The sequence below is a fragment of the Sapajus apella genome, unplaced genomic scaffold, assembly GCF_009761245.1.
Source record: "Sapajus apella isolate SASKATOON/1434 unplaced genomic scaffold, GSC_monkey_1.0 scaffold30, whole genome shotgun sequence".
NCBI lineage: Eukaryota > Metazoa > Chordata > Mammalia > Primates > Cebidae > Sapajus > Sapajus apella.
The window spans coordinates 8591503-8618930 of record NW_022436970.1 but is presented as its reverse complement, the minus strand read 5'-3'; the positions used below and the strand labels follow the sequence as shown (position 1 = coordinate 8618930).

The following is a 27428-nucleotide window of genomic DNA, read 5'->3' as shown; positions in this document are numbered from 1 at the left end:
GCAGAAGAAGGTGATTCTAGATAAAGTAAGACTGGCCGTGACTTGGCAACTGCTGATGCTGGGTAATGATTACATGAGAGTTCATTACATTATTTTGCCTACTTTTGTAATTGTTTTAAATTTTTCATAATTAAAAAAATCCTTAAAAAGCTGTTTTAAAGTTTTTCCTGTTTACTATCACTTAATCTACTCAAAAATAGGGAAATGATTCAAAGGATTAAGACAACCAAGAGAGGGAAAAGGAACAGAAGTATTATTAATACTTCAATAACTATAAAAAACTAATTAACCTGCCCCTTAAATTAAAAATAACTGACTTTCTAAGTAACCCTAGGACCTCTCTTGTTTATGGATAAAAAGTGTTAATAAAAAAAAAAAAAATCCTAAGCAAGTATAATCTCATTTAATATCTCCGTAACAGGACATAAAAATTAGAATGCTATATTCCAACTCCATTAAAATGGAAGTTGGTTGTTAAAGTACCAAGAGAACAAACTGAATTGGTGTTTTTTAATGTCTTCAATCAAACATGCTTGATGTTCAGCACAGCTTATTATTGTTGGGGGTGAATTAGGGGAAGTTGGAATATACAGCAGGGTATTTTATATACCCATTCAATGAGAGGTACTAATTTTTTTTCCTAAGAAAAGGAAAATAAGTGTGCTGGGATGGGACAGAGATGGAGCAAAATACAGCTTCTGATAAAAATTAACATGAAGCCAGTAAAAAGACTATGCCTTTATTTCCAGACCATGGCCTCTCGCATTCTGGGAGCATCTTGAGACCTCAGAGAACATAGAGTCAATCATTGTAGCTGTGTAAGGAACCACACAGCTGTGTAGGTGGCTAAAAGATGAACAAAGTATGTACATAGGAAGGACAGAAAAAGTGATTGTTCTTTCGTGTTCAGAATATTGGGCTTAGCAAATATAGAAAAGACAGATATACAAATATAGAAGACTTTTATCTTCCCTGTCTCCCTCCTACTGATAAGATAAAAAGTTAGAAAATGATAGTCATGGCACCTGTCCCTGAAAAAGACAAATCTAAAGAACATTTGACAACTCAATGGAATGGTGGTTTCCCATTATCTTAAAATCAATTCCAAAACACTTATTGTGACCTCAAGGGCCCTCGTAGCTAGACTTAACAGAGAATTCACAACTACCTATTTTGCAGTGAATTTAAGAGGAAAAAACTATAATGACCAAAGCATTCATCAGGCAGAAGTTAGCCTCAGACCACAAACCTATGACACAGCCCGGTAAAATTTCCTGATATTCTCAATCACTATACTATATTCACACTGGTCTTTCCTCTAAGTCCTTAAACTTGCTGGTCTCAGCTTAAAAAGAATTCACTGCATACTAGATTTCTTCCTCGTTGCATGCATCACAATTACAATTAAGCCATTATTTATAAAAGTATTTGGTAAGTTTACTCCCTACTCTGAAGTTACAAGGGCAAGGACCAAGTCACATATATCTTGTTAAAGACTGGCAGATAAAAGGCACAAAGTTCAAGAAGTATTTGAAAGAAATCAAAGAGGAAGAATCCCATGGTACTGTCTTACTCTGCTCCGTTGTATGATATCTGTGTCCTTGTGCAATTAGCTAAAACTTCTGAAAAGGCAGAGAGAGGATTTGGTGACTCATTTTTTCCCCCAACCTTCAAAGCACCTTATACCTTGGGAAGCAAGCACTCCACATTTGGATTGACTAAGTAGACTCGGAAAAAAAGTATCCCACATGAAAAAATAGTTTCTCTTACCACTAATCAGTGACTTTTGAACACAAACAAACCTTTGTGCCAACAACTGCTCGCCCAATAAACACAAAGTTCCTGAGCAAGTAAAAAACAACCGAACTCTACAGCCATTCCACCAGGTCCTATAAAATAAAGAATGGTCTATTATTTTTTTTCCACTTGTACTGCTGTTTGGCAATTCATCATGTTTGATATGAAGAGTAAGCAATTATGGTTCTTTCTCAAGAGTTTCTATCCTAGTTCTCAAACCATCTTTACTAAAAATCCACAAAAACAACTTTGCTAGGGGAATATAAAATAGGTAGATGATCCAAAGACATCAGTAAATATTTAAATATTTAAGCAATTACATTCTTTTTTTTTTTGAGACACAGTCTGGCTCTGTTGCCCAGGCTGGAGTGCAGTGGCACAATCTCAGCTCACTGCAACCTCCATCTCCCAGGTTCAAGTGATTCTCCTGCCTCAACCTCCAGAGTAGCTGAGATTACAGGCATGCACCACCACGCATGGCTAATTTTTATATTTTTAGTAGTCTCACCATGTTGGCCAGCCTGATCTCAAACTCCTGACCTCAGGTGATCCACCTGCCTCAGCCTCCCAAAGTGCTGGGATTACAGGCATGAGCCACCATGCCCAGCCACGATTATATTCTTAAGAACAGCATGCTAGTTTTTGTTTCAATAATAACAATTTAAAATCTCAACATCCAGCCTGGTCCTGAGCACAGGATGAAAATTCAATGCTTACTACAATTAATAAGATTCCCATAATAGGTTTAGCAAGGTTTCTTAACAGTGTTTATTATTTAAAATAATTTTCCTCTATACCATCTCATTTATACCTATCTGAATTTAAAATTTGCCATGTCTTTATGTTCACTTTATAAACACATTTAATCCATAAGTCATTTTGATAATCTGTGGAAAATACATTCTTCAGAACCAGCGCTTATCAATGTCATAAGAAAAAAGAAGTCGTAAGAAACAAAATCAAATCTATCTCAGAAGATATCCACAAACGAGTTTATAAACAGAATGGAAACAGTATATAATGGAAGGCACAATCCCAGCTTATTTACTACCTGCAGGTTTCCTAAAGGCTTCTGAGCATCCTGCCTTCCTGCCTCCCCACCTACCCCTAACACACACACACACACACACACACACACACACACACACACACACACACCCTTAGAGATTAGGAGCAGGGAACTACAAGCTGTGCTAGCAAAACAAACCTACTCAACGCAAGCACTGGCAAATCTGTAAAGCCAAGTCTGGCAATCAGTTCCTCCACCTCTCCTTTGTCCCCGCCTCCCTTTCAGTGCAGTAAGGGGCTTGCTTTAGGATGCCCAAGAAAGGATCAGTCTTCCAAAAATTCAGCAGTAGTTAAAATCAGTCATCAATTCCCAACAGATGGTATACACTACGATTAGTTGGTTGATGAGCTCAAGAAAAAGCATATCACAATAAATATCGAGACTCAGCTTTTCCTTATCTTCTAATTCACTAAGAAAACTGAGGCCAATTGAGACCCAAGACTTTCAGAACTCTTATAAGAATCTCTCTATCCATCCTTCCTAAAAGCCTTATGGAAAGAGATGATCGTCTTCCCACCTAGGGTTAGCTCCTTCATGGGTGCTCCATGCCTGCTTATTTCTTCCAAGACTTTCCTTTGTTTAAATTTTTCCCCTCTGTTCATTCATCATCCGTAGCCCCTCTTCCTTCAGGAAAGAAATACTGTTCCAATTTCTGCCTTCAGAACCACTTCTCTTCTTCCACCAAGAAATAACGTATATCAAATAAAGCACACAAACCATAAGGGTGCCAATCAATAAACTTGTATATGTACCCACCCAGGAAACTAAAACCCAGATCAGTACAAAGAACAATATCAAGACCAGATGGCTCCTCATGTCCCTTCCCATCCATATTCCGCTGAAAGGTAACCACTACATCACCAAAAATTAGCTTTGCCAGTTAACTGGCCTTCATATAAACGTAATCATAGAGGTACATCTCTTTCATGTCTGAATTCATTCACTGAATATAACTCACTACTACTTTTTAAACACAGACATTCCTCGGAATTGCTTCCTAAGGCCTTTCTTCACTCTATCTAGCAATTTCATTCAATCCAAAGGCTTCAAAAGTACTACCTAAATACAGATAATCCTGGAGCTCTTCAGACATACTCGGATGTTCTTCAGAAGCCTCAAACTTAACACATCCAAATTCTAACTCATCATCTCTCTCCTTACCCTAAAGCCAATTCCTGCTCCCATATTCTGCCTGTTGTTTAATGGGATTACAGTAATCCCTAAACCAGAAATCCCCAAGTCATCCAGACATAAAAAACTTTGTTGGTCTAGTTCACACCATATCCCTAGCTACCAACATGGAGGACACACAGCAGTCTGCACTTATCTGCAATTTCACTCTCTGCAGTTTCAGTTACCCACAGCCAACCACAGTCCAAACATAGATGAGTACAATACATTAAGATTTTGGGAGACCATATTCACCTAACTTTTATTACAGTATACTGTTGCAACTGTTCCACTGTAGTAGTATTTACTGTTTTTAATCCCTTACTGTGCCTAATTTATAAATTAAACTTTATCATAGGAATGTATAGGAAGAAACAGAGTCACCCCTTGATATCCACGTTGTACTGGTTCCAGGACCACCACCCACCCCAGAAGATACCAAAATCAAGGGATGCTCAAGTTCCTTACATAAATATTTGTAGATAACTTATGTATATCCTCCCACATACTTTAAATTATCTCTAGATTACTTATAATGCCTAACACAATGTAAACACTATGTAAATATTTAATAGTTCTTATAATGCATTGTGGGGGTTTTTGTATTCTTTTTTGTTGTATTGTTTCAGGGTTCTTTTTTTTTTTTTTTTTTTTTTTAATTTGGGGTTCCTTTTTTTTTTTTTTTTTTTTTTAAAGACGGGGTGCCATCATATTGGTCAGGCTGGTCTCGAACTCCTGACCTCAGGTGATCCACCCGCCTCAGCCTCCCAAAGTGCTGGGATTACAGGCGTGAGCCACCACGCCCGGCATATTAGGGTTCTTTTGTTATTTTTGAGACAGGGTCTCACTTTGTCACCCAGGCTGCAGTGCAGTGGTGCCATCACAGCTCACTACAGGCTCGGCCTCCCAGGCTCAAGTCATCCTCCCACTCCAGCCTCGAGCAGCTGGGACTACAGGCATGCACCACCACATCTGGCTAATTAAAAAAAAAAAAAATGGTAGAGATAGGGTCTCACTATGTTACTCAGGCTATTATTTTTTACTATTTTTTTCCTAAATATTTTCGGTCTGTAGTTAAATCCATGAATGCAGAACCCATGGACACAGAGGGCCGACTGTATATCTAATGTTCTACCTATAGGGATAGGTACTATCCCCAGTTTCAGGCATCCACTAGAGGTCTTGGAACATCTCCTCAAATAAGTGGGAAGTGCTGTACTCAAATTAGTTCAGGAATAAATAAAAAATCCTGAACTGCTCTTCCTCCCTCCACATATAATCATTCATTAAGACCCAACAAGTCTACATTCCACACAATTACCGTATATTCACAGTTCTTCATCTGCACTGCCCTGTGTAGACCTTCATCTAGCTCCTAGGTCCCCTGCCAAAATGTCCTATCCCATGCACTCCAGCTCCTGGTCTACTCTTCCTAATCCTCAAAAGCGTCTCCCATCTGCCCTATCACAACTGCAGCAGAGGTGATTACGTCTCTATAGGGTATGACAAATACATTGTAAACCTTACAAGCAGCACATTCCAAGCAGCACTGCAGGCTTTCCTTCCCTGCCACTAGGCTGAACTCCTTGAGGCAAAGGCAGCATATCATTCCTTCATCAGCCCCTAACAGAGTGTTTTAACACACAAAAGTCAAAAAATGTTTATCAAAGGCCCTACTAAGGCAGTCTCCAAGTCTCCAGTCACTCCCTTGCCAATCTATCTTCCAGCTGGCTGCCCAGTTAATGCCAAAGACTACAAATCTAATCATGTCATTCTCCACTCAACAAGTCCTTAGCATGTGAGGCCTTTCATCACGGGGCCTCAACCTCCCTTTTAGTCTCGTTTCCTACCACTTTTCATCTCATGGCCTAAAATTTCACCACTCCTAGCTACTCACCATTCCCCACCTACATCGAGCCCTGTCATTCATGCTTTAGTACCTGGCATACCCTTTTCATGCAATGCTAGTCTCTCATTTTCATAGAGAATCCTTCCCAGGATTCTACTTCCAGGGAGAGCTGGTTTGTCAGCCTTGCTGGATTCCCCTGGCACTGTGTAAATGCCTCCATTAAGGCATTTCAAGTTTTATTATTATTATTTATGTAAACACCACCTCCCATTAGGAAAAACTCAACAGTTGAAAGACATACATCCTAAGAACTTCATAAATGTAATACACACACTCTTTTTAGACCTCCTGACTTCTGTTTGACAGCCATAGCTATTACTAGCATTTATTTTGTATATGGAAAAACTAAATGGCTCTTAGAAGAAAACCAAGAAAATAAATAATGTCAATAATGTCTATATCACTTCCTGAGAGTTACCACACATATGGTAACCAGTGACAAACCTCCACTGAGATTTGCAAGCTGGGTGGTGAGCCAGGTCCATTTACCAGCTAAACAGATGGCTGCAGTCAGCTTAACATGTATTACCATTTCAAACTCATGCCTCAGCAAAACCAGTCCTTCAATGTTAAATTGTAAATACTAAGAGCAGAGGACACACTTTCATTCATTACGTTGCCAACTCCTAAGTAGTGCCTGGTCCTCAAGGATCACTGAATTAAGCAGTGATATCCCCTGCACAATCTGTTGCTTCCTACTTTTATGAACTGATCCACAATTCTTCCATCACCCAACTGTAAATTTGTCTTCTTGGAGCTTCTGTTGCCAAGAGAGCCAATTAGCTACTGAGCACCAGGATAATGTCCACATCAACCTCCATTACCCCCTCCTACTGCCCTGTCTCAGGCCGTCAGTGGGGTGGTTTCCCTCCTTTAACTTCTACTCTCTCCCATTCCCACTGTGCAGATGAAACTCCTGGGGATCTTGTTAAAATGCCAATTGTGCAGTACATCTGAGGTGGGACATGAGATTCTGCATTTCTAATAGGCTCCCAAGAGAGGCTGATGGTGATGGTGCACAGATCATATTTCAAGGAGCCAAGGTTCAACACAATGCAGTCAACAAGCAGAGGCCAGCTAACCATCAATCAGGAATGGACAAGTGGAGGTTTCTATGCTAGATAAGAAGCTGTACTAGATGCCCTCTGGTCCCTTCTGGTGCAAAGATTCCAGGCCATCTCTGGGCTACCCATGAGGTTGTCACGCATTTTATACCAGTGAAGCCTGGCAAAGCAATACTCTAACAGGCATTACTTCAATTACGGCTTTTGTCAGGTTCTGACTTAGTAACTCTCTACAGACAACCCTGGTTTGGTCTATTCCAATATTACATGTTTCTAAAAGATAAAGAAGATACTGTGCATGGGGTAAGTATAATTGTGCCTGTGATAGTACCCTAAAGATAAATGAACTCTACTACTTTCTTTTACCCATCAGGATTATCTAGACGTTGATGGCACCTGGGTTAATCTGTCAGTTTTTTAAAACCAAGAGGGTAGTCAGGTTTTGTTGTTGTTGTTGTTTTGATGGGGGGCTGGGGAGGGGAAGTATGCATATCTATAAAACTAGGAAGCAATGACAGCTTCCAATTCTAGTGGCTACAAGCCAATTCAGGATATAAAATAAGCATTTCAACTATACTAACAAGACAATCGCTACTCTCACAAATGAAGTTTTGTGTGGTATCTTAAGAGTGACATCCTTGGCTGGGTAGGGTAGCTCGTGCCTATAATCCCAGTACTTTGGGAGGCCAAGATAGATGGATCACTTGAACCAAGGAGTTTGAGACCAGCCTGGGCAACACGGCAAAACCTTGTCTCTACAAATAAATACAAAAATTATAACTAGCCGGATGTGGTGGCATGCACCCGTAGTCCCAGCCACTTGGGAGGCTGAGGTGGGAGGACAGCTTAAGTCTAGGAGGCGGAGTCTGCAGTGAATGAAAACTGCACCACTGCACTCCCGCCTAAGCAAGAGTGCCAGACCCTGCCTCAAAAAAAAAAAGAATGACATTCTCTTAAACAGTTCCAAAATATGTTTATAGAACTTTTTCTCAGTGCATATTCATTTTCGTTAAAACACCATGTCCCTCATATGACTTGGCTACAAAGCAAGGGATCATTGAGCTTTTGCTTTATAATCACAAGGGCCAATAACTATTCTCCTTCTGATTACATTGCTGCTAACATTTCTGTTACTATCCCCTATAAAAATCAGCTTGTCAAGTGTTGATATCGCACTAATGAGTTAACTGAAGTCTCTGTAAAAATTTTCATAGAGGGCAAATAGGTGTTATTTAATAATAGATGATGGAAAATACCCATTGGCAGGTAATTAACCTGAATGTTGATTGGTTTGAATTAGAAGTATTTTATATGGATTACAAGCATGACTTATTCTAGTCAGGCTGAAATAACTTTTTGTTGTTACCATGGTGTTTCTCATAATTCTAAAACATACAAAGCAAAAAGCAGTTCATTTTTCAGTATTGTCATACACATTCCTACAAGACAATATTTCACAGAGCCACTACCATCTACTCAAGATGAAAATAATTTATAATAGGTCGTTAGTAAAGACTTAACGTGCCATGTGTGTACTACAGGTTTTACAGCCATGGATAAAAGAGCTAGTGAGTTGTTTTATGATTATACGAACACTGAAAAATATTGTTTCTTCCTAGTATACACGAGAGGTTTTTTAAAAAATTCCATGAAGATCCAGAGAGGAGAAACAGAGGTTTTAAAAAATGCCCCCAGGTCATGACCAATTCATCAACTTCCAGTATTTACATTAATGTGGTGTACATATGACACTAAACTAAAAAAAAAAAGTACCTCTCTTCAGAAGATAAACAGCACTTCCCATCAACCTCATAAATCCACAGAAAAATTAAGCCTCAGAGGCCTTAAAAATAAAAGGAATAAGAGAATGTCTCTCAGTGTACTCCAGGCTACTGTCAGGCTGTAGTGCAACCTCCAGCACGTGCATATTTGCATTTTTTGTTTCAAAAAATCAAAAGTATTTTATTAACCTGGAACTTAGGTCCTCACAAACTGTAACACCAAATAGAACACAAAACGATTCAAGTGATAAAAAGGTCCAGATGTTAACCATTAATCCTAAACTCAGCCAGACTATACGTTGAACCAGTAATTTATAGTTGCTCCTAAAACAATTCAGGACCCCAGAACCAAAGCAACAGTCTACTCCTCGTCCTCCTAGGGCAGCACACAGTGAAGTTTGGAGCCCCTCTCTCCCCTCTCCTGCTATTATAGTAACCTGCAAATGCTACATCTCCATTAGAACACTTTTCACCTTTTTATTGTTAATGTTGGCTTGTTTCCACAAACATGCCCTCAAATTGGTAAATAATTCACAGATCCTAGACAATTCACATTAGTCACCTTTAACTCAAAAGCACCCCTGACATAGTAAATAATCACAGTAAAAAATTTCTTAAATCACAGTAATTACTGAACAAATGAATGAATGTGTACAGACATACCTCAGAGATACTGTGGGCTCAGTTCCAAACCACTGTTACAGAGCAAATATCACAATAAAGTCACATGAATTTTTTGGTTTCCCAGTGCATATAAAAAGTTATGTTTACACTGTATACTCTATTAAGTTTGTTAGAGCATTATGTCTAAAAATACAATGTACATACCTTAATTTTAAAATACTTTACTGCTAAAAAGTACTAACACTGATCTGAACCTTTGGCAAGTCATAATCTTTTTGCTGGTCAAGGGTCTAGCCTCAATGCTGATGGCTGCCAACTGATCCAAGTGGTTGCTGCTGCAGATTGGGGTGGCTGTGGCAATTTCTTAAAATAAGACAATAAAGTTTGCTGCTCAATTACCTATTCCTTTCACAAAAGAGTTCTCTTTGTTTGCAGCACTTTATCTATGGTAGAACGTTTTTCAAAATTGGAGTCAATTCTCTCAAACTCTGCTGCTGTTTTATCAACTAACTTTATGTAATGTTCTAAATCCTTTGTCATTTCAACAACGTTCACAGCATCTTCACCAGGAGTAGATTCCTTCTCAAGAAACCACTTTCTGGGCCAGGCACAGCGGCTCACGTCTGTAATCCCAGGACTTTGGGAGGCCGAGGTGGGTGAATCACCTGAGTTCAGGAGTTCAAGACCAGTGTGGTCAACATGGTGAAACCCTGTCTCTAAAAAAAAAAAGAAACCACTTTCTTTGCTCCTCCATAAGAGGAAACTCCTCATCCATTCAAGTTTCATCATGAGGCTGCAGAAATTCAGTCTCATCTTCAGGCTTTACTTCTAATTGTAGTTCTTTTGCTATTTCCAACACATCTGCAGTTACTTCCTCCACAGAAATCTTGAACACCTCAAAATAATCCATGAATCAACTTCTTCTAAACCCATGTTAATGGAGGTCCTCCTCCCATGAATCATCAACATGCTTAATGGTATCCAGAATGGTGAATCCTTTCTAAAAGGTTTTCAATTTATTTTGTCTAGATCTATCAAGGGAATTACCATCTATGACATCTACAGCCTTACAAAATGTATTTCTTAAATAATAAGACCAGAAAGTCAAAATTACTCCTTGATCCATGGAATACAGAATGGATGTTGTGTTAGCAGGCACGAAAACAACATTAATCTCTATGTACGTCTCCATCATAGCTCTTGGATAACCAGGTACATTCTCGGTAGGCAGTAATATTTTCAAAGGAATCTTTTCTTTTTCTGAGCAGTAGGTCTCAACAGTGGGCTTAAAATACTAAGTAAATCATGCTACAAGTAGGTGTGCTGTAATCCAGGCTTTGTTGTTCCACTTACAGAGCACAGACAGAGTAGATTTAGTAGAATTCTCAAGGACCCTAGGATTTTCAAAATGATAAATGAGCAGGTACTTCAACTTAAAAGTCACTAGCTGCATTTATTCCTAATAAGAGAGTCAGCCTATGCTTTGAATAAAGCCAGGTACTGACTTGTCCTCTCTACCTATTAAACTCCTAGATGGCATCTTCTGCCATTAGAAGGTTGCTTCATCTACACTGAAAATCTGTCACTTAGTATAGCCACCTTTATCAATGATCTTAGCCAGATCTGCCAGATAACTTGCTGCAGATTCTACATCAGGTTCTACATCATAACTTGTGCAGCTTCACCTTGCACCTTTATATTATGGACACAGCCTGTTTCCTTCAATCTCATGAACTAACCTCTGCTAGCTTCAAACTTCTCTTTTGCAACTTGCTCACCTTTCTCACCCTTCATAAAATTAAAGAGAGTTAGGACCTTGCTCTGGATTAGGCTTTGAATTAAGTGAATGTTGTACCTGGTTTGATCTTCTATGCAGACCACTAAAACATTCTCCATATCAGCAATAAGGCTGTTTTGCCTCTTATGATTCATGTGTTCACTGGAGCAGCACTTTTAATTTCCTTCAATAACCTCTTTTGCATTTGCAACTTGGTTAACTGGCACAGGAGGACTAGCTTTCGGCCTTTCTCAGATTTTGACATGCCTTCCTTACAAAGCTTAATCATATTCAGCTTTTGGTATAACGTGAAAGACTTGGGACTCTTCCTTTCACTTGAACACTCAGGACTTTTAGGGTTACCAACTGGCCCAATTTTGATACTGTTGTGTCTCAGAACAGGGAGGCCCCAAGAGAGGGAAAGAGATGGGGGAATAGCCAGCAGGTCAAGCAGTCAAAACACACACAACTTTATTAAGCTTGCCATCTTACATGGGCATGGTTTGTGGTGCCCCAAAACAATTACAATAGTAACATCAAGGATCATTGATCACAGATAACTGTAACAGATGTAACAATGAAAAGGGTGCTCACTTTGGCAGCATATATTCTAATAGTGGAATGATACAGAGAAAATTAGCATGGCCCCTGCACAAGGATGATATGCAAATTCATGAAACATTCCATATTTTTTAAAAATTATAAACAATAAAAAGGTTTGAAATATTGCAAGCCTAACCAAAATGAGACACAGAGACACAAAGTGAGCATATGCTGTTGGAAAAAATGTTGCCAACAGACTTGCTCAACACAGGATTGCCACAAACCTTCAATTTGTAAGAAGCGCAGTATCTGCAAAGCACAACAAAAGGAAGCAAAATAAAACAAGGTATGCCTGTACAGTCATCCATGTAACAGCATCAGTGCCCAAAAACAGTAGATCCCATCTTCCTTAATGAGCCCTAATTAACTCTAATTAACATTTGTGGCAACTTACCATTGCTAAAAATAATAAAACATTACATTTGTATAACATCTCACAGTTTACAAAGCACTTCTACACATAACATCAAATCTGAATCTCACAAAGTTCTTCAAAACAGACTTTTTTTTTTTTTTTTTAGATGAAGTTTTGCCCGTTGCCCAGGCTGTAGTACAGTGCCATGATCTCAGGTCACTGCAACCTCTGCCTCCCAGATTCAAGGGATTTTCCTGCCTCAGCCTCCCAAGTAGCTGGGATTACAGGTCCCCACTACCAGACCGGGTTAGTTTTTTGTATTTTTAGTACGGGGTTTCACCATGTTGGCCAGGCTGGTTTCAAACTTCTGACCTCAGGTGATCCACCTGCCTCAGCCTCCCAAAGTGCTGGGATTATGGCATGAGTCACCGCACTGGGCCAAAAACAGATTTTTTAAAAATCACTTTCTCTCTCTCTCTCTCTCTCACTCTCTCTCACTCTCTCTCTCTCTCTCACAAATGAGGCTAAAGGAGATTAAGCGGTTTACTATAGGTCTCACATCATGTAAAGAAGAGAAGCCCACAGACAGAGAAGGGCTCCAGTGCTCTTTCCACTCTAAGAAAAAGCAGCAACATATATCCCAAAATGAGGAGTGAAGGTTTGTAACAACTAGTACTGCTGTCACAGGCACTTTCATTCATTATCTTACTTCAACAACCTTGCGCAGCAGGTAAGAAAGAATGCAGAAAAGCTCTGCGTCAGTGGCACAGCCAGAATTCAAGTCCAGGTCGTAACCAGTTTAAAGTCTGTGCTTCACAAATGCTGATGTGCCCAAACTGGCCACAGAAGCTCATTAGGGATAAGTTTTCCATATTCAGCAACTCAAAGGGGACACTTACCAGTTAACTCTGACATCTGATGCCTGAACTTGAATTCTGCCTCTCTGTTGCTCACTGTACAAATCTAGACAAGTTACCAAACTGCTCTGTAACTCTGTTCCTCTATCTGTAATGCTGGGGTGATAACATAACCTACCTCATAGCATTGTTATGCAGGTTAAATTAATATTTACAAAGTACTTAATATTTATAAAGCACTAAACAGTAATTAGCATATAGGATAACAGAAATGTTTGCTAAATACCAAAAAACTATACAATTTCTTGAACATTAGGCAGCAGGATACAATTATGCTGAAGCAGTTCAATTCTTTTACACTTGCTTATTCAAATTTTTTTAAAATAACATCTGGTTTGTCACTGTGGAAGAAAGCACTGTTACTTACAAACACCTAAATAAATTCACTGACCACAGTTTCATTTCACTTAGGTGTTTTTTTGTTTGACGGAGTCTCGCTCTGTCATCCAGGCTGGAGTGCAGTGGCATGATCTTGGCTCACTGCAACCTCCACCTCCCTGGTTTAAGCAATTCTCCTGCCTCAGCCTCCCAAGTAGCTGGGATTACAGCCACACACCACCATGCCCGGCTAATTTTTGTATTTTCAGTAGAGACAGGGTTTCACCGTGTTGTCCAGGCTGGTCTCTAACTCCTGACCTCAAGTGATCTGCCCACTTCAGCCTCCCAAAGTGCTGGGATTGCAAGCGTCAGCCACCATGCCCGGCTTCATTTAGTATTTTATAGCAATGGGTCCAGAGATTTTCTCCTTAAGTGTTCATGTATTAAAGCCTATAGCCAACTCTAGCAAAGGTGATTTGGAGCTTCTGCAACACAACTAAAAGTCTATAGAAGAGAAACCTAGTTGTCCAACAAACAATCTTATAAAGCCACAAAACCTACCAGCAGTACCATATGTGTCTTGCAGTCATTTATATAATAACTAAGAATTGGTCAATAGAACATGAAAGCCTGTTTGCCAAAGACTGTAGACGTTCTAATTTGACTGTTCTATATTTGACATCTGTTCTTTTTCCCTCCCCCATTCCCACTAAAAAAAAAAAAAAAAATTCATTTTTTCTAGAAATTAACTTACTGAACAGCACTAACGCACCATGGGTACAATTAGAACACTGGTCACAGGATCACAAAGTTCTGCTCTCTCAAGTTAGAGCTATTTCAGATTATATTCCTGTAATCAAGAACTGTCATCAGTTCAAGACCACGCATGGAAACCCCTTCTCAGGTTAGCCAAAATGAACCTCAAGGCACCACTGGCAGAGTCTACTAATTTCAACAGGTAAGTTAGCCTTCCTTTTTTAAAATTAAAAAGATAAACCATAAGTGCTTCACAATGACCTTCAAGGGGTAGCCCCAGAATTTCTCCAGAAGGTAAAAAAATTCAGTGAGTCTGCTCAGTATAAATAGGCAGCTGAGACTGCTGCCTAATACAAAATAAATTAGTCAAAGAGTTCAAATTCAGAAAACAGAAATCAATGCTTTATGTCACTGCTTTAAATTTTTTTTTTTTTTTTAGACAGAGTCTCACTCCGTCAGCCAGGCTGGAGTGCAGTGGCATCATCTCGGCTCACCGCAATCTCTGCCTCCTGAGTTCAAGTGATTCTCCTGCCTCCGCCCCCCAAGTAGCTGGGATTACAGGCATGCACAACCACACCCGGCTAATTTTTGTATTTTTAGTATAGACAGGGTTTCGCCATGTTGGCCAGGCTGGTCTTAAACTCCTGACCTCAGGTGATCTGCCTGCCTCGGCCTCCCAAAATGCTAGGATGACAGGCATGAACTACCTCGCCCAGCCTAAAATTATCTCTAATGATGTAAAGGGTGAAAAAAACACAAACGAGCAGTATTTTATATTCCAGCCCCCACGCCCTTCCCAACCAAGCCACTTAGAGATGATCACGAATCCATAGGAAAGGAGCACCCTGGTAAGTCCGTATCCAGAGCATATAAGCTGCCATCCTAAAAGTGACAACGGCATGGGAAAGTGGGACGTCAAAAAGAAATGCAGTGGTAAGGCTAAAGAGCTTTCCCTTTCTCCCTATTGTCCCCCGACAAATCCTAACACCTACCTTAAACCTACATTACTCCATATCGTAGATTTTAATCCCTGGCCTGCCAGTTAAAACGAACAAGCAAAAAGACATTAACTCCAGGAAAAGTGGCTTTTTTTTTTTTTTTGAGACAGGGTCTCACTCTGTTACGAAGGCTGGAGTGCAGTGGCATGATCATGGCTCACTGCAGCCTTGAACTCCTGAACTCAAGAAATCTTCCCACCTCAGCTTCCCAAGTAGGTAGGACTACAAGCATGCTACTATGCCCAGCTAATTTTTTTTTAAATAGAGACTGGGTTTCACTATGTTGCCCAGGCTGGTCTTGAACTCCTGGGCACAAATAATCCTACTGCCTTGGCCTCCCAAACTGTGGGAATTACAGGTGTGTGCTACATACCCGCCAAAAGGGGCATTTTAAATCAATGAAGAAAGAATACACTTACTCATTTAAAAATGTGGAAATAATTTGTTGTTTTTCCTCCTTCCTATCTTTTTTTTAAGACAGAGTCTCACTCTGTCACCCAGGCTGGAGTAAAATGGCTTGATCTCAGCTCAATTCAAGCGATTCTCCTGCCTCAGCCTTCCAAGTCACTGGGAATACAGCCACCCATCACCATGACCAACTATTATTTGTATTTTTAGTAGAGATGGGGTTTCACCATGTTGGTCACGTTGGTATCAAACTCCTGACCTCAGGTGATCCACCCACCTCGGCCTCCCAAAGTGCTGGGTTTACAGGTGTGAGTCACCACGCCCGGTCTCTCCTTCCTATCTTAAACAATGGATTAAATTTTTACACATAGAAAACTATAAAATACTGGCCGGCCAAGTGTACACACACACACACACACACGTTCTCCATTGAGTGTTGAGGTAGGATATGATGAGAGGTAGTAGTTGTATTTATGGATGGGAGGGGTTGAGTAGGATAACTAATCCTGGGGGGGAAAAGTCTCAATTTAAAAAAATCTGCAGTTTAATTTTGTTGAACTTCAATTGGTAACTCATTGTGACTTGTTCATATCCCTTGCCTGTTCTATATATCTATAGATATCATAGACACATAGAGCAGGCAATTCTGGGTAGCCCCAGAATTTCTCCAGAAGGTGAAAAAAGTTCAGTGAGTCTGTTCAGTATAAATAAGCAGCTGAGACTGCTGCCTAATGCAAAATAAATTAGTCAAAGTTCAAATTCAGAAAACAGAAATCAATGCTTTATGTCACTGCTTTAATTTTTTTTTGAGACAGAGTCTCTATGTATACATAGATATACGTGTATATACGTATATCTATACATCTATATATATATACATCTATATATATAGCATGTGTACACGCGCGTAAGGAAGAATAAGTCTGCCAATTATAGCAGAGTTTATACAGGCGAGTTCCTTGTTACTTAAAACTGAATGTCAGCTGCACGCCAGCCATACCACCTCTCTAAGAGACCATCAAGAGAAATTTCTCTGCTTCAGCATCTGGAGCAAATACTCAATATGACAGACGTAATATATTTTTACCCTTGTGTACTTACATACTTTTAAGTTTCTTTACTCATTTAAAAATGAACAGTAATCTTTGAAGAATTAATTGTCTTAGTAGGTTAACTCTCACAGAAGTGAAGCTAAACTTTTGCTTAAGGTAAATAATTAAATTAAAATGAAACTGAGAATAAAAGGAAATCTGTCATCCCCTAAATTAGCTGGAAATATTTGTTTCCACAGTTCACAAACTATCTTTTTGCTAATGAGAGCAGGATATTTCTTTCTCTGAGAAAGAGAGAAAGTATTCAAAGCAATGGCATATTTCATGATAAAGACTTCCAAATCAGCAAACAACAAAAGCCCAAAAATTATTGAACAAATTGTTTCCTTTTATGTCACAGAAAGGCAGAACTGTGTACATGTACTAAAAAATAAGCTAAGTTGCAATTAATTTTGACATAACAGCTTTTTAAAAATAATTCAAATATAATGCTGAATCTTTTTAATACATACATATATAAAGGGAAATTTTTTTCAAAATTCATGCTTAACTTTTTCTCCTAAATTATTTTTTTAATTCAATGATTTTTTTCCAATTTTTATTATTTTAACCATTTCAACATCAAAGTACTGAATGAATTAAGAACATTGATTTTCTAACAATGCACCTCTTCTCTGCCAACTGTCAATAGTTCTATCATGCATCCCACAAAGGTAACATCACTGATGAAATCTAATTTCCCTCTGTGCAATTAAAATACCCACCTGTTCATCAGAAGTTCCTTTCTTACAATCTGTCAAAGTGATATACAACCCCTCAAAAGCACTGATTAGAATGAAAAGAACTAGAAAAAAACCTTGAATAGAGAAACCACCAACTGTGTAAAGCACACAATTTCTTTAACTTTCATTTTTAATAGCATTAATATTAAAGAACCACCAAAGACAGTAAGCATACAGATTCACAGTACAGGGAAAAAGAACACTGGACAGAGATCATCGAAATCCTAAGCTGTGTTCCTAACTCTGAAACGGACTTGACCAATGATTCTAGACCAGATATTTTACCTCACAGGTTTACTTTTCTCATCTATAAAAATACAGATGTTGGACTAAATTATCTCTACGAGATCCAAAATTCTATTACCTAACCAAAGTAACTGCAAAAATTCCATTTTATTAAAATGTTTTTTGTTCTACTGACTCTAGATACTGGTATGCAAGCACATAGCTCACCATGAATAAAGCCAAGTAGCCAGTAAATTTTCCACATTTGCATCCCTCCATTAGTTATTAAACTTGAAGAACTAGACTATGAAGGTATCCTGCTAAGTCAATGTAAGAATTTCACTTTAACTTAAAAGAGGATGTAGTTCTTTAAATTCATCTCTGGCATGCTGAATTCTACTTTGGGAGCAGGAACAGCAGGGAACAGGTCATCAAACATCGATTCCTGTCCTAATCTACACCAAAGAGGAGGTCTGCTTTGGTTGGTTGGCAACCTCCAGCTGACTTGTGTACATTAGGTCCAAGCCCAAAAGAAAAGGCAGGGATCTGACAGTTTTAAGCCCATAGCCATGTCTTACAGAACTTAAAACAACTACCACCTTTAAGGCCCTTCAAAAAAAACATGCTCTCTAATAAAGCCTCAGAATGTTATGAGTTGAAAGAGATCTTGGACTTACTCTACTCCAACCCCATCGTTTTACAGATGAGGAAATCAAAGCCCAGGGTAGGTTAAAATGAATGCCCAAAGTCATGCCAAGTTTCCCAACTCTCAGATTAGTTTCTCTAAAAAGCAGTACATTTTCTCTCACAGTGTGAGATAAAAGGAAAAAATTCTTTCCCAAAGTTCTGTTTTTGAAAAAAAGAGTTACTTTGACCCCACCACCACCACACCAGCCAAACTCTTGCTGTATTTTAAAAACATGCCTGGTATTTGAAAAGAAAGCCCAAACACTCTAACACATTATTAACTGAGGCAGGTATATGAAAAGATTCATTCTCCACCTGCTCTTCCTCAGATGTCTGAATCAGAAGAAACAAAAAGCAAGAAATACAAATCTCTTCCTCAAACAGAATGTGAGGGAAAAAAACTTTTAAAAAATTACAACCAATTCAAATTCTCTCAATTTTCACCTTCTAATTAGATTTTTCACTCATTATTGAAATGGTCCAAAACCAAATATTTCAAATTTCATTCAATCTTCAACTGCATGCTTTCACAAACAAGAAGCCACGCTAATTTACTTTTAGCCAAGCTCCAGTTCGAAAAGTATATGCCAAGAATGCTGGATATTTTTTGCTTATGTTTTGCTAAAGTGTTGATATCTGCAAAATCATACAATATATGCAACCTACAAATATTTTATGGAGTTTGTATTATAACTTCTAGGTCACAAACTCAAGAGGCCACTAGGCTTATACTTATTGTTAAATACATTTTAAAATGTATAAAAATCTCAAATGTAACAAATACAAGTGAGGATGGGGGGATTACTTCAGTATGGATGCCTCGCTTTTCTCATTTAACATGCCAAAACGTATATGAGGCCAAGTCATGGTAACACAACAAAACTATTCCAATTCTAAAACCAAAGAATAACACTTCATTAATGTAGTAACTATTATTATGCTCGATAAAAAGTATAATATCACAGAACTTCAAAAAGTTGCTATTTCACAGTTACCTAAATATACTAATGTCTTTTAATCAAATTATCATTAAAGTCTATTCTTTCCAGGTCTTTGAGTTTCAATTTATCAAAATTTTCCGGAGTTGAAGTTTCATATAAATCCAGTCAGTCAGTCATACCACCTTAGGTTACAAATATCTAAAATATCCAATGAATCCACAAGGTCGATTTTGTTTAACTATATTATCTTTAGAAAACCAAAGTTAGGTATAAAAAACAGTTTGCCCTGCAATCACAGTGACATCAGACCAGATTCAAAACCCCTCATTACTAGCGTTCTACCAGATGCCTGTGATTAAAGGGAATCAGTTTAGAAGGTGGAACATTGAAGAAAAAAAAAGACTTCATTTTCCCAGGCTGTTTTAGACATTCTGATAACATCTCTTTCTCTTTTTCAAAATTAAGGAATCGTTTTTCTATTGAGTGGCTTCAGGATCTGTTGACTTTCACAGTACAATCAAACCCTTCTCCAGGCCAGATAGGCTGAACCATGTTAAACCCTGGCACATAACAAAATCATTAAATCTAAGATGCCTCATTTGACAGATGTCTCATTAAATTCACTGCAAAATTAAGGTATGAGATGCCTTTGAAAAGTGGGGAGAAAACCTGTTAACTCTAACAAAACTTTGAGAGATGGCTATTCTCTCAAAATCCAGAGTTCACTCACATGAAATAGAAGACATTAATAGTATGTGGCACATCTAAAATCTCTTGTCATGGGAGAAATGCCGCTGTGTGTATGTGTGTTTAACACATCCCTGGGGACTCAAACAGGATGGAAGCTGAAAAATCAGGCACACACCCTCAGCTGCTTAACAAAATTCCAAAAATTCAATTCAACAAATGTTAAACTAAAACGTCAAGTATTACACTAGGCTTTGATCACATACAATGTCAGTGAACGTTGTGTTACCAGTCAATGAAAAGGTAAATTCAGGATTCTAAGAACGAGAAACAAGAAAAACATTTTACACTTAAAAAAATAACCATCTTTGTATATATCAATCATTTAAGGTGGGTGATTTGACAATCTTGTAGCAACCAAAAGATAAAACTTTCAACCTAAAACTTTACACAAACTCATTTACACTCATCTCCTGCCCCTACATTATTTCAATGCATAAAAAATTTTAGTTATTTAGAAATAACTGAAATTCAGGGAGAAGAACTTACTCTCCAGTACTATTATAACATATGAATTATAAAAATTACACAAGAGCATAGTAACACCAAGAAAGTATCATTAAAAGACAGACAATTCCACTTTTTAATAATAGGTTTAGGTAAATAAGATATTTAATGACAGATATTTTCAGTTACTTTAAAAGCTGTATTTTAAAGAAACTGAACTGTCATGCACACACACACAATACACACACCCCCCTCAAAAGTCACCCACTTTTCTTCCCAATGAAGATTTACAGTTTAACAAATAGGTATGCCTGAATAAGAGAATAAAGAACTATTAGGTAAACTTTAATTCATATCAACTTAAATGCAAGCATGACTATTTGCAACCAGAATATTTAGAACACTTTACTTCTCTTTCCATACTGTCTACTTATTTCTCGTCTTGGTTATCTATATTTTTAAAGACAGCATGATAAACAGAGCCATCCACATTTCACAAGAAATACCACTATGAGTATATCACCTCATAACCAACAAAAACCGCATATTTTTGGAATGCTTTTAACCAAGTGAAAAATTCAAGTGTAAATTTAATTTAGCATCGATTCATGAATTGCAAAACAGAATACCCAAGCTCTCTATTCTCCATCCTGCCGAGGATGGAAAAACCACAAGCAAGGGTCAGATCTCTCTGTGCATCAGTTTCTCAGTCTGAAAAGAAGATTGTCACTGACTCCTCCTTAACACTGTTTTTGAAAGGGCAAATGAAATAATTTATGTGAAAACCCTTTAAGATGTTTGAAGATAATAAAATCCAATGTATTACAGATGTTATCAAATCACAGTTGGGAAGGATGGCATGTACTTTACAACAAAAACAAATAAATAGAAACATTAAAATTAAAATATTTTTAAAATTGTAAACCCTCTGTACTGAAAATTAAAGAGACTGTTCAAGCACACACTGGTGTCACATGTTCAAACCGTGTTACTCAATGCTGCTGTAATTATAGTAATAAAAACCTACTCGTCAATATTACAGCTTAATACTGAACTACCCCTCTTGGTTTGCATGTAGGAAACCACATAAGGTTTGATCATTCCCAGAAGAGAAAAGAAAGGGAATATAAGAGGGATACAGATTGTTCCAGAGAAATCCCAAGGAGTCACACATAAAAATGCCTTGTCCAAGATTCACCAGGTACAGTGAGTGTGCACTTTATTCTGTCAACACCCTTTGTCATTACTAAAATTCGAACTTAAATTGCTAGACTACTCAGATCTAAGTGGTGGGAGAAAAGAGTCAAAAAAATATAAAAAGATACAGTTAATGCTGCCCTACATCAATGACAAAGGCTCCCCAGAGAGTCGAAAACAAAAGCTCATTCACATTTAGGAGTCCACAACTTCTGTCAGGCAACCTAAGTTCTTGAATTTTTTTAACCTACAATTACTCTCTCTCAGGCAAAATTTAAGATGTCTGATTTTAAAAGGATGTTAATACTTAAGTAACTTCAGATAAAGCTAATTAAATTTTCTCATATCTTAAGTCAGCTAAGAGAATGGTGGCCTGGTAGATGCTATAACAACTTTGAAACCAAGTTTTCATTAACAACTCCGCAATTAGATAGTACCTTTACCCAAGGCCTTTTTATTCATTAAGGACTTTCATTTTACTTTACCCAAATAAATATTTAAATATTCAAGGCAACCACAAATGGGTTTCAAAGAGTCTAAAGAACAACCCTACTCAGCTTACAAACACTAAAATTTAATAGAAAGGTAATTTTTAAGAGTAGACCCTCAAGACAATAGGTAAGCATAATTTAAATAAAGAAAAATATTCAAAAGAATTTGAAAGCAACTTCCTAGCTATCCTGAACCCCAAATATACATAAACAAACAACATGTAGCAATAAATTTAAAAATAAGTTATATATAAAATTATCAATGGGGTACAGAATTTTCAAAAAACCCTGTAAAAGGTGTCATCTAAAACAAACAAACATTATCCTCTTCCTACAGAAAAAACAAAAACAAAAAAAACTTCTACCAAAATGTAACTCTCTCCTGTTGAGGTGTCCTATATTCTGTTGGAACACAGAGAGAATTTCTAGGAATCACTTCCAGCCTGATGCAAACCTTCACTATATGTGAAGTCCTGACAATGCTTCCATAAGTGAGATTACACTTCATTCATCAATAACGGAACTTCTTAGCACAAATTCAAGCGGATTCACCATACTAAATTTTGTTCTATGGCAAATGAATAAGAGCAAAGATGTGTGGCATATTAACCCAGGCTTAAAATAATCTCAACTTTGCTTAAAAAACAAGCAGTTAGGTAACTGTAACAATCAGGCATCTTTCTTCTAGGACACCTGTACACTGCTTTAAATTCAAGAACAGAGTGGATACTGTGTGGCATCCCCACTTTATTAGTTGTAAGCATATACTCGGCGGCATGAATGCATTTATGGCTGTGCATATAGAAACAAGGCAGTAAGTGCGGAATGAGGTAACAATTACTGCTTTTCATAGAGAACAAAACAAGATTAAAAGATCATGCCAAACATTTAACTGGGAAAGATTTCTCATTTTAGTATTAAGATGAGTTTTGAGGAAAAAACAAGTGCTTATTACCCACTAGAATACTTGGGACACTCTTGAAGAGAATCGAAGGGAAACAAAGATTTAAATTTCATAACTATGACACCCAAAACCTTTCCATGGACATTTATCACAATGGACATATCAATCATGAGCAAAACAAGGGATAACACACTCTTTCCATATAAAATGTGTTCAAACTCTATTTAATACATCCCTTGTTTTATATACATTTCCTTCCAGGTAGGTATAAGGATGCCTATTTTTAATGCTTTTGTAAAATAATAATATTTTACAAATTACATGAATTACAGGAGAAACAGATACAGCTGTTGATCTTACATAATAAATCATCTATTTCCTGGGCCATAAACTTTAAAAGGCATGTCATCCAGTTGACAAACTGTCTTCAGATACTACAAATGCTACTGTATTATTATTTGGTTTTCTTTACAAGGAAAAGATTCATCAGAAATTCACTTAAGAATTTCAGAAAAACTTCCAAGAAATTTAAAATGACATCTCACTAGAAATGCTGTCAGTCTTGCATATTTCAATGTGGGAGTAAAGATGTAAATATTTATTCTTGCCAACTAATTAAACTGCCACTGGGACACAAGCTGGACCGAAAGACATTAAATTGTAAAGAATGACTACAAATTAATGGAATTATAAGTATGATTGTTCTTCCACCATCATCTACAACCTAAAAACCTAAAGCTGACGAAGATTTAACACTCCTGATTTAATTTTGCTATGCTAACTTTATTTAAAATAAAATTCCTTATCGCTCAGAACATAGTTATTCAAACCAGAGGAAGAAAAGGATGCAAACTACTTATCAAACTCAAGTACAATATCCAGGACCTAATAGCTCCTGAATTTAGTACTAGTCAAGTCTTTAGCCAAAAGACTAAAAACATTACGTGGGTCACCCCTAGTCAGGAATTTGATAATGTACTGAAAAAAGATGGGGAAGATTTTAGATCACATCTGAAGAAATAGTAACACCTAAATCCTTCTTGTGAACTCTCCTGCAAGTCCCACAGCAGTGGTCACTTCTGACCATAAAGGCTGGAAGAAATGCGAGAAGAAACAGGAAAAATCATTTTTTTATGCAAGACAAACTTGCAGACAAAACAGAAATCGAGCAAAAAAGCGCTGGGGAAAAGTATCAGTGAAAAAACGACCCTTTTGTCAGGTTTCTAATGAGGACTCCATGGGTAATTTATGAGTGTGGCAGAGCTGAATAAACAAAGGCACCAGTTGACAAGTCAGGAGCTCCCGGTGGCACACACAGCTAGAACACTCAACTGGACAGTGAAATGCAAGCAAGAGTGTTCTAGAGCATTTCTGCTGTCATTTCTTCTGTCCGTCTTATGCTCGCTCACATGACCATTTACCTGAAATCCCAAACAACCTGAAACCCAACAAGTCCCTGAGGAAGCACCTTTATGGTTAAACGTGCTCTTGCCGCTTTCAGGGGGATTTGCTTCCTGTACTTCGTGGTGATTCAGCCACCTCCTCCACATTGCTTTCCCACCTCTGAGACCTCAAGATTGATAAAAACGCGCAGATTTACAGATTGCTCAGTTTAGTACCACACAGACTGTATGAAAAAGCTGTAAAGTTTAAGACAAAGACTCACCAGGACCCGCACTGACTCCTGGATTGGGCAAACTGATAAGCAATTTGAATCACTCCTCGGTCTTCCGCAGCGTTTGCACCCACCCGTCAAGGTAGGTGCCTTCCTTACCTGCATAGAAGCGAATGAGGCAGCCAATCTCCGAGTCCATGCCTTCCTCCTGCACCCTCCACAGCTCCCCAAATCCCAGCTGGAAGAGGTAGTCATTTTGGATCTGCAATGGCTTCTCCTCCGCCTCCAGGCGCCGGGTGGTCTCTCCGTGGAGCTGCACGTACAGGGTGGGCGGCGGGGGCGGCGGAGGCGCTTTCTCCGCGGTCGCCCCGCTCCTCCTGGGGGTCGACTGGGGGCCTCCCGGGGCCGCGACTGTCGCCGTCTTCTCCCTGCACGGCCCCTCGCGGGCGGCCTCGCCCGGGCTGTCGACGGCCCTCGGGGTTTTCTGCTGCGGCGGAGGCGAGGAGGCCGTCTGGAAAGGCGGCCGGGACTGCGCAGGGCGGCCGGGACGGCGGGGCGGACCCGGGACCCCCGTCGGGGCCGAGGCCGAGTCGGCCTCTAGCTCTTCCGACGACGAGGAGGAGCCGCCGCCGCTGCTGTAGGGGTCCAGCCGGTCGGACACGCTCTCGGCGCTGGGACTCAGGCTGAAGCTCTCGGTGTCGGAGGCCACAGGTCTCGGGGCGCGGGGCGGAGAGGCAGGGCCCCCAGCGAATGGCTCGCCGGGGCTGAAGTCCGAGGGCGCAGGACTGGCGCGGCGCGTCCACCCGCCCGGGCCGCCAGCGGGTAGGGGCAGGTCGGCGGGGGGCGCGCACGGAGGACCCCCGACGGCAGCTGGCGCGCTCCTCGCGGGCGGCGCCTCGGAGTCCGGCGGCTCGAGTCGGGGGCCGGCCTCCAGGGGCGGCTCGGCGGCCTCCCGGGCGGCGGCGGCTCCGGGCCCCTGGCCCAGCACCTTCACGACGCCGCCGCCTTTGTGGCCCAGCTGCAGCAGGCGGGCGGCCACCTCGCCGGCCGTGGTGTCCAGCGTGCAGAGCACCGGGCGCAGGTAGGTGGAGGCCATGTGGCGGTCAAAGACGTGCACGCAGCCGCGCTGGAGCTGGTGCCTCACCCAGTCCCGGTCCGACGGCTGCAGCTGCAGCGTCTGCCGGTGCTTCAGGAGCAGCGTCTTCCTGTCCAGGCTCCGGGTGCACAGCGACGCCGAGGCCGAGCAGGAGGCGGGAAGGCCGGCGGCGCTCGGAGAGTGCGAGGCAGCAGCGGCCAAGGACGACGACGACGACGAGGCGGCCGCAGCGGCAGCCGACAAATTCCTCTTCAGCCGCCCTCTCCTCAGCAGGAGGGAGTTGGCGCCGCCGCCGGCCCCGGGCACGGGGGCAGCTCCGCCGGCGTTGGGCAGGGGCGCCCCGCGCCGCCTTCTGCGCCCGGTGCCCCCTGCTCTGCCCGGCAGCGGCCCCAGCGGCGCCTCGCCCGGGGCCTCTTCCCGCGCCCCTCCGCAGCCGTTCCCGCCGCTCGGGGTCCTCGGGGTCAGCGCGGGCTCCGGACTCCGGCCGCCCCCGGCCGCCGCCGCCAAAGCCGCCGCGGCCGCTGCCGCTGCCGCCGCCGCCGCCGCGGCTGCCGCAGCGGCGGCCCCCGGAGCCGAAGCTCGGTCCTCCCTGCCGGGCTCGGGGAGTCGCTGCGCCGTGGCCGCGGCGGCGGGCTCCATTGCAGTGGGGCTTCGTGTTTCCCCCCCAGCTCCGGAGGCAGCGGGCGGAGAGGGAGGCGATGAGGCGGAGGTGGGAGACAGCGGCGGCGCGCGGAGGAGGAGGAAGCCAATGGCGTTCGGCTCGGCCGTTCCAGGGGATTATGTGGCGATTCGGAGCATTCCGTCGGTGTCTCCGTGTTCCATCCCGCGCGCCCGCCTCGCCGCCACCGCCCCCCCCAGCACAAGCCCTCCCCGCCCCGGTCGCGGGCTCCCCAGCGCCGGCCCCGCCCGCTCCCCGGGCCTCACCCCAGCTAACCAGCCGCGGAGCTGGGCTCATTGAATATTAATCACGCGCCGGCAAGCGGGAAGGCGGGAGGCTGGCAGGGCGGGAGGCCCGCGTGTGCCTAATGAATATTCATCACCGCATGACGGCATTCCAGGGAGGAGTGGGGAGAGCCGGGGGATGGCCGGAGGCGGAGCTTCAGGGTAAACAAACGTGACGCGTGCGTACGAGGGCGGGGCGGGGGGGCAGTTTCCCAGGAGGTTCCTGAGCCGGCCTCGGAGAGGGCGGTGAAGACAGGCGCGCGGTGCACTTTGGGGGTTGTGGTTCTCGTCCGGGTACCGGCAATCCCGAGGGAACCATGATGGACTACAAGTCCCAGTGGTCCTTAGCCCCTGCCCCTCCTGGCCGCCGGCAGCTGGCCATGGCCAGTGAGTATTGTGCCCTCTGCCGTTGAACTCTGCTAGAGTTCTTAATGAACGCGAAAGCTCTTGTTCATTAACTTGTACTTTACCTGCACTCAAGCTCGTCAAACGAGGTTTCTTTTCCCTGCTAATTAAAGATGAGGGCTTTCAGAGACTCTAAACTGCACGTAGGACCCGGGTCCTGGTCCTCACCTCCGCCCATTGTATGAGATAGATACACACCCGCCACGCCGCAGGATCACTGGCAGTGAGTGGGCCAACCTCACTTTTTTCCCACTTTTTCAAGACCCAGGAAGACAGGCGGTGTCTGGGAATTCTAAGTGAGGCTGTCGTTGAATGTGCTTGGTGGAAGTCACAACCCTAAGACTGTCCTCT

General features: G+C 41.1%; 1 protein-coding gene, 1 long non-coding RNA gene and 1 other non-coding gene across 3 annotated transcripts in view; 1 reads left to right on the top strand and 2 right to left on the bottom strand.

Annotated features, from left to right (window-relative positions):
• Window positions 1–26506, bottom strand: part of PHLPP1 (PH domain and leucine rich repeat protein phosphatase 1) — a 250023-nt gene extending 223517 nt beyond the window's left edge. The window contains exon 1 of the mRNA XM_032293679.1: window positions 24794–26506. Coding sequence (XP_032149570.1) covers window positions 24794–26369 — 1576 coding nt within the window. The 5' untranslated portion in view covers window positions 26370–26506. The remainder of the gene's footprint in view (window positions 1–24793) is intronic.
• Window positions 11778–11884, top strand: LOC116561876. Its single transcript, XR_004273647.1, has one exon. It is a non-coding gene; the product is annotated as a U6 spliceosomal RNA (small nuclear RNA).
• LOC116561762 lies at window positions 15431–22476 on the bottom strand. Its single transcript, XR_004273596.1, has 3 exons — window positions 22466–22476; window positions 21849–21855; window positions 15431–19909 (listed from the first exon to the last, which is right to left on the bottom strand). It is a non-coding gene; the product is annotated as an uncharacterized LOC116561762 (long non-coding RNA).
• Window positions 26507–27428: the final 922 nt, after the last annotated feature.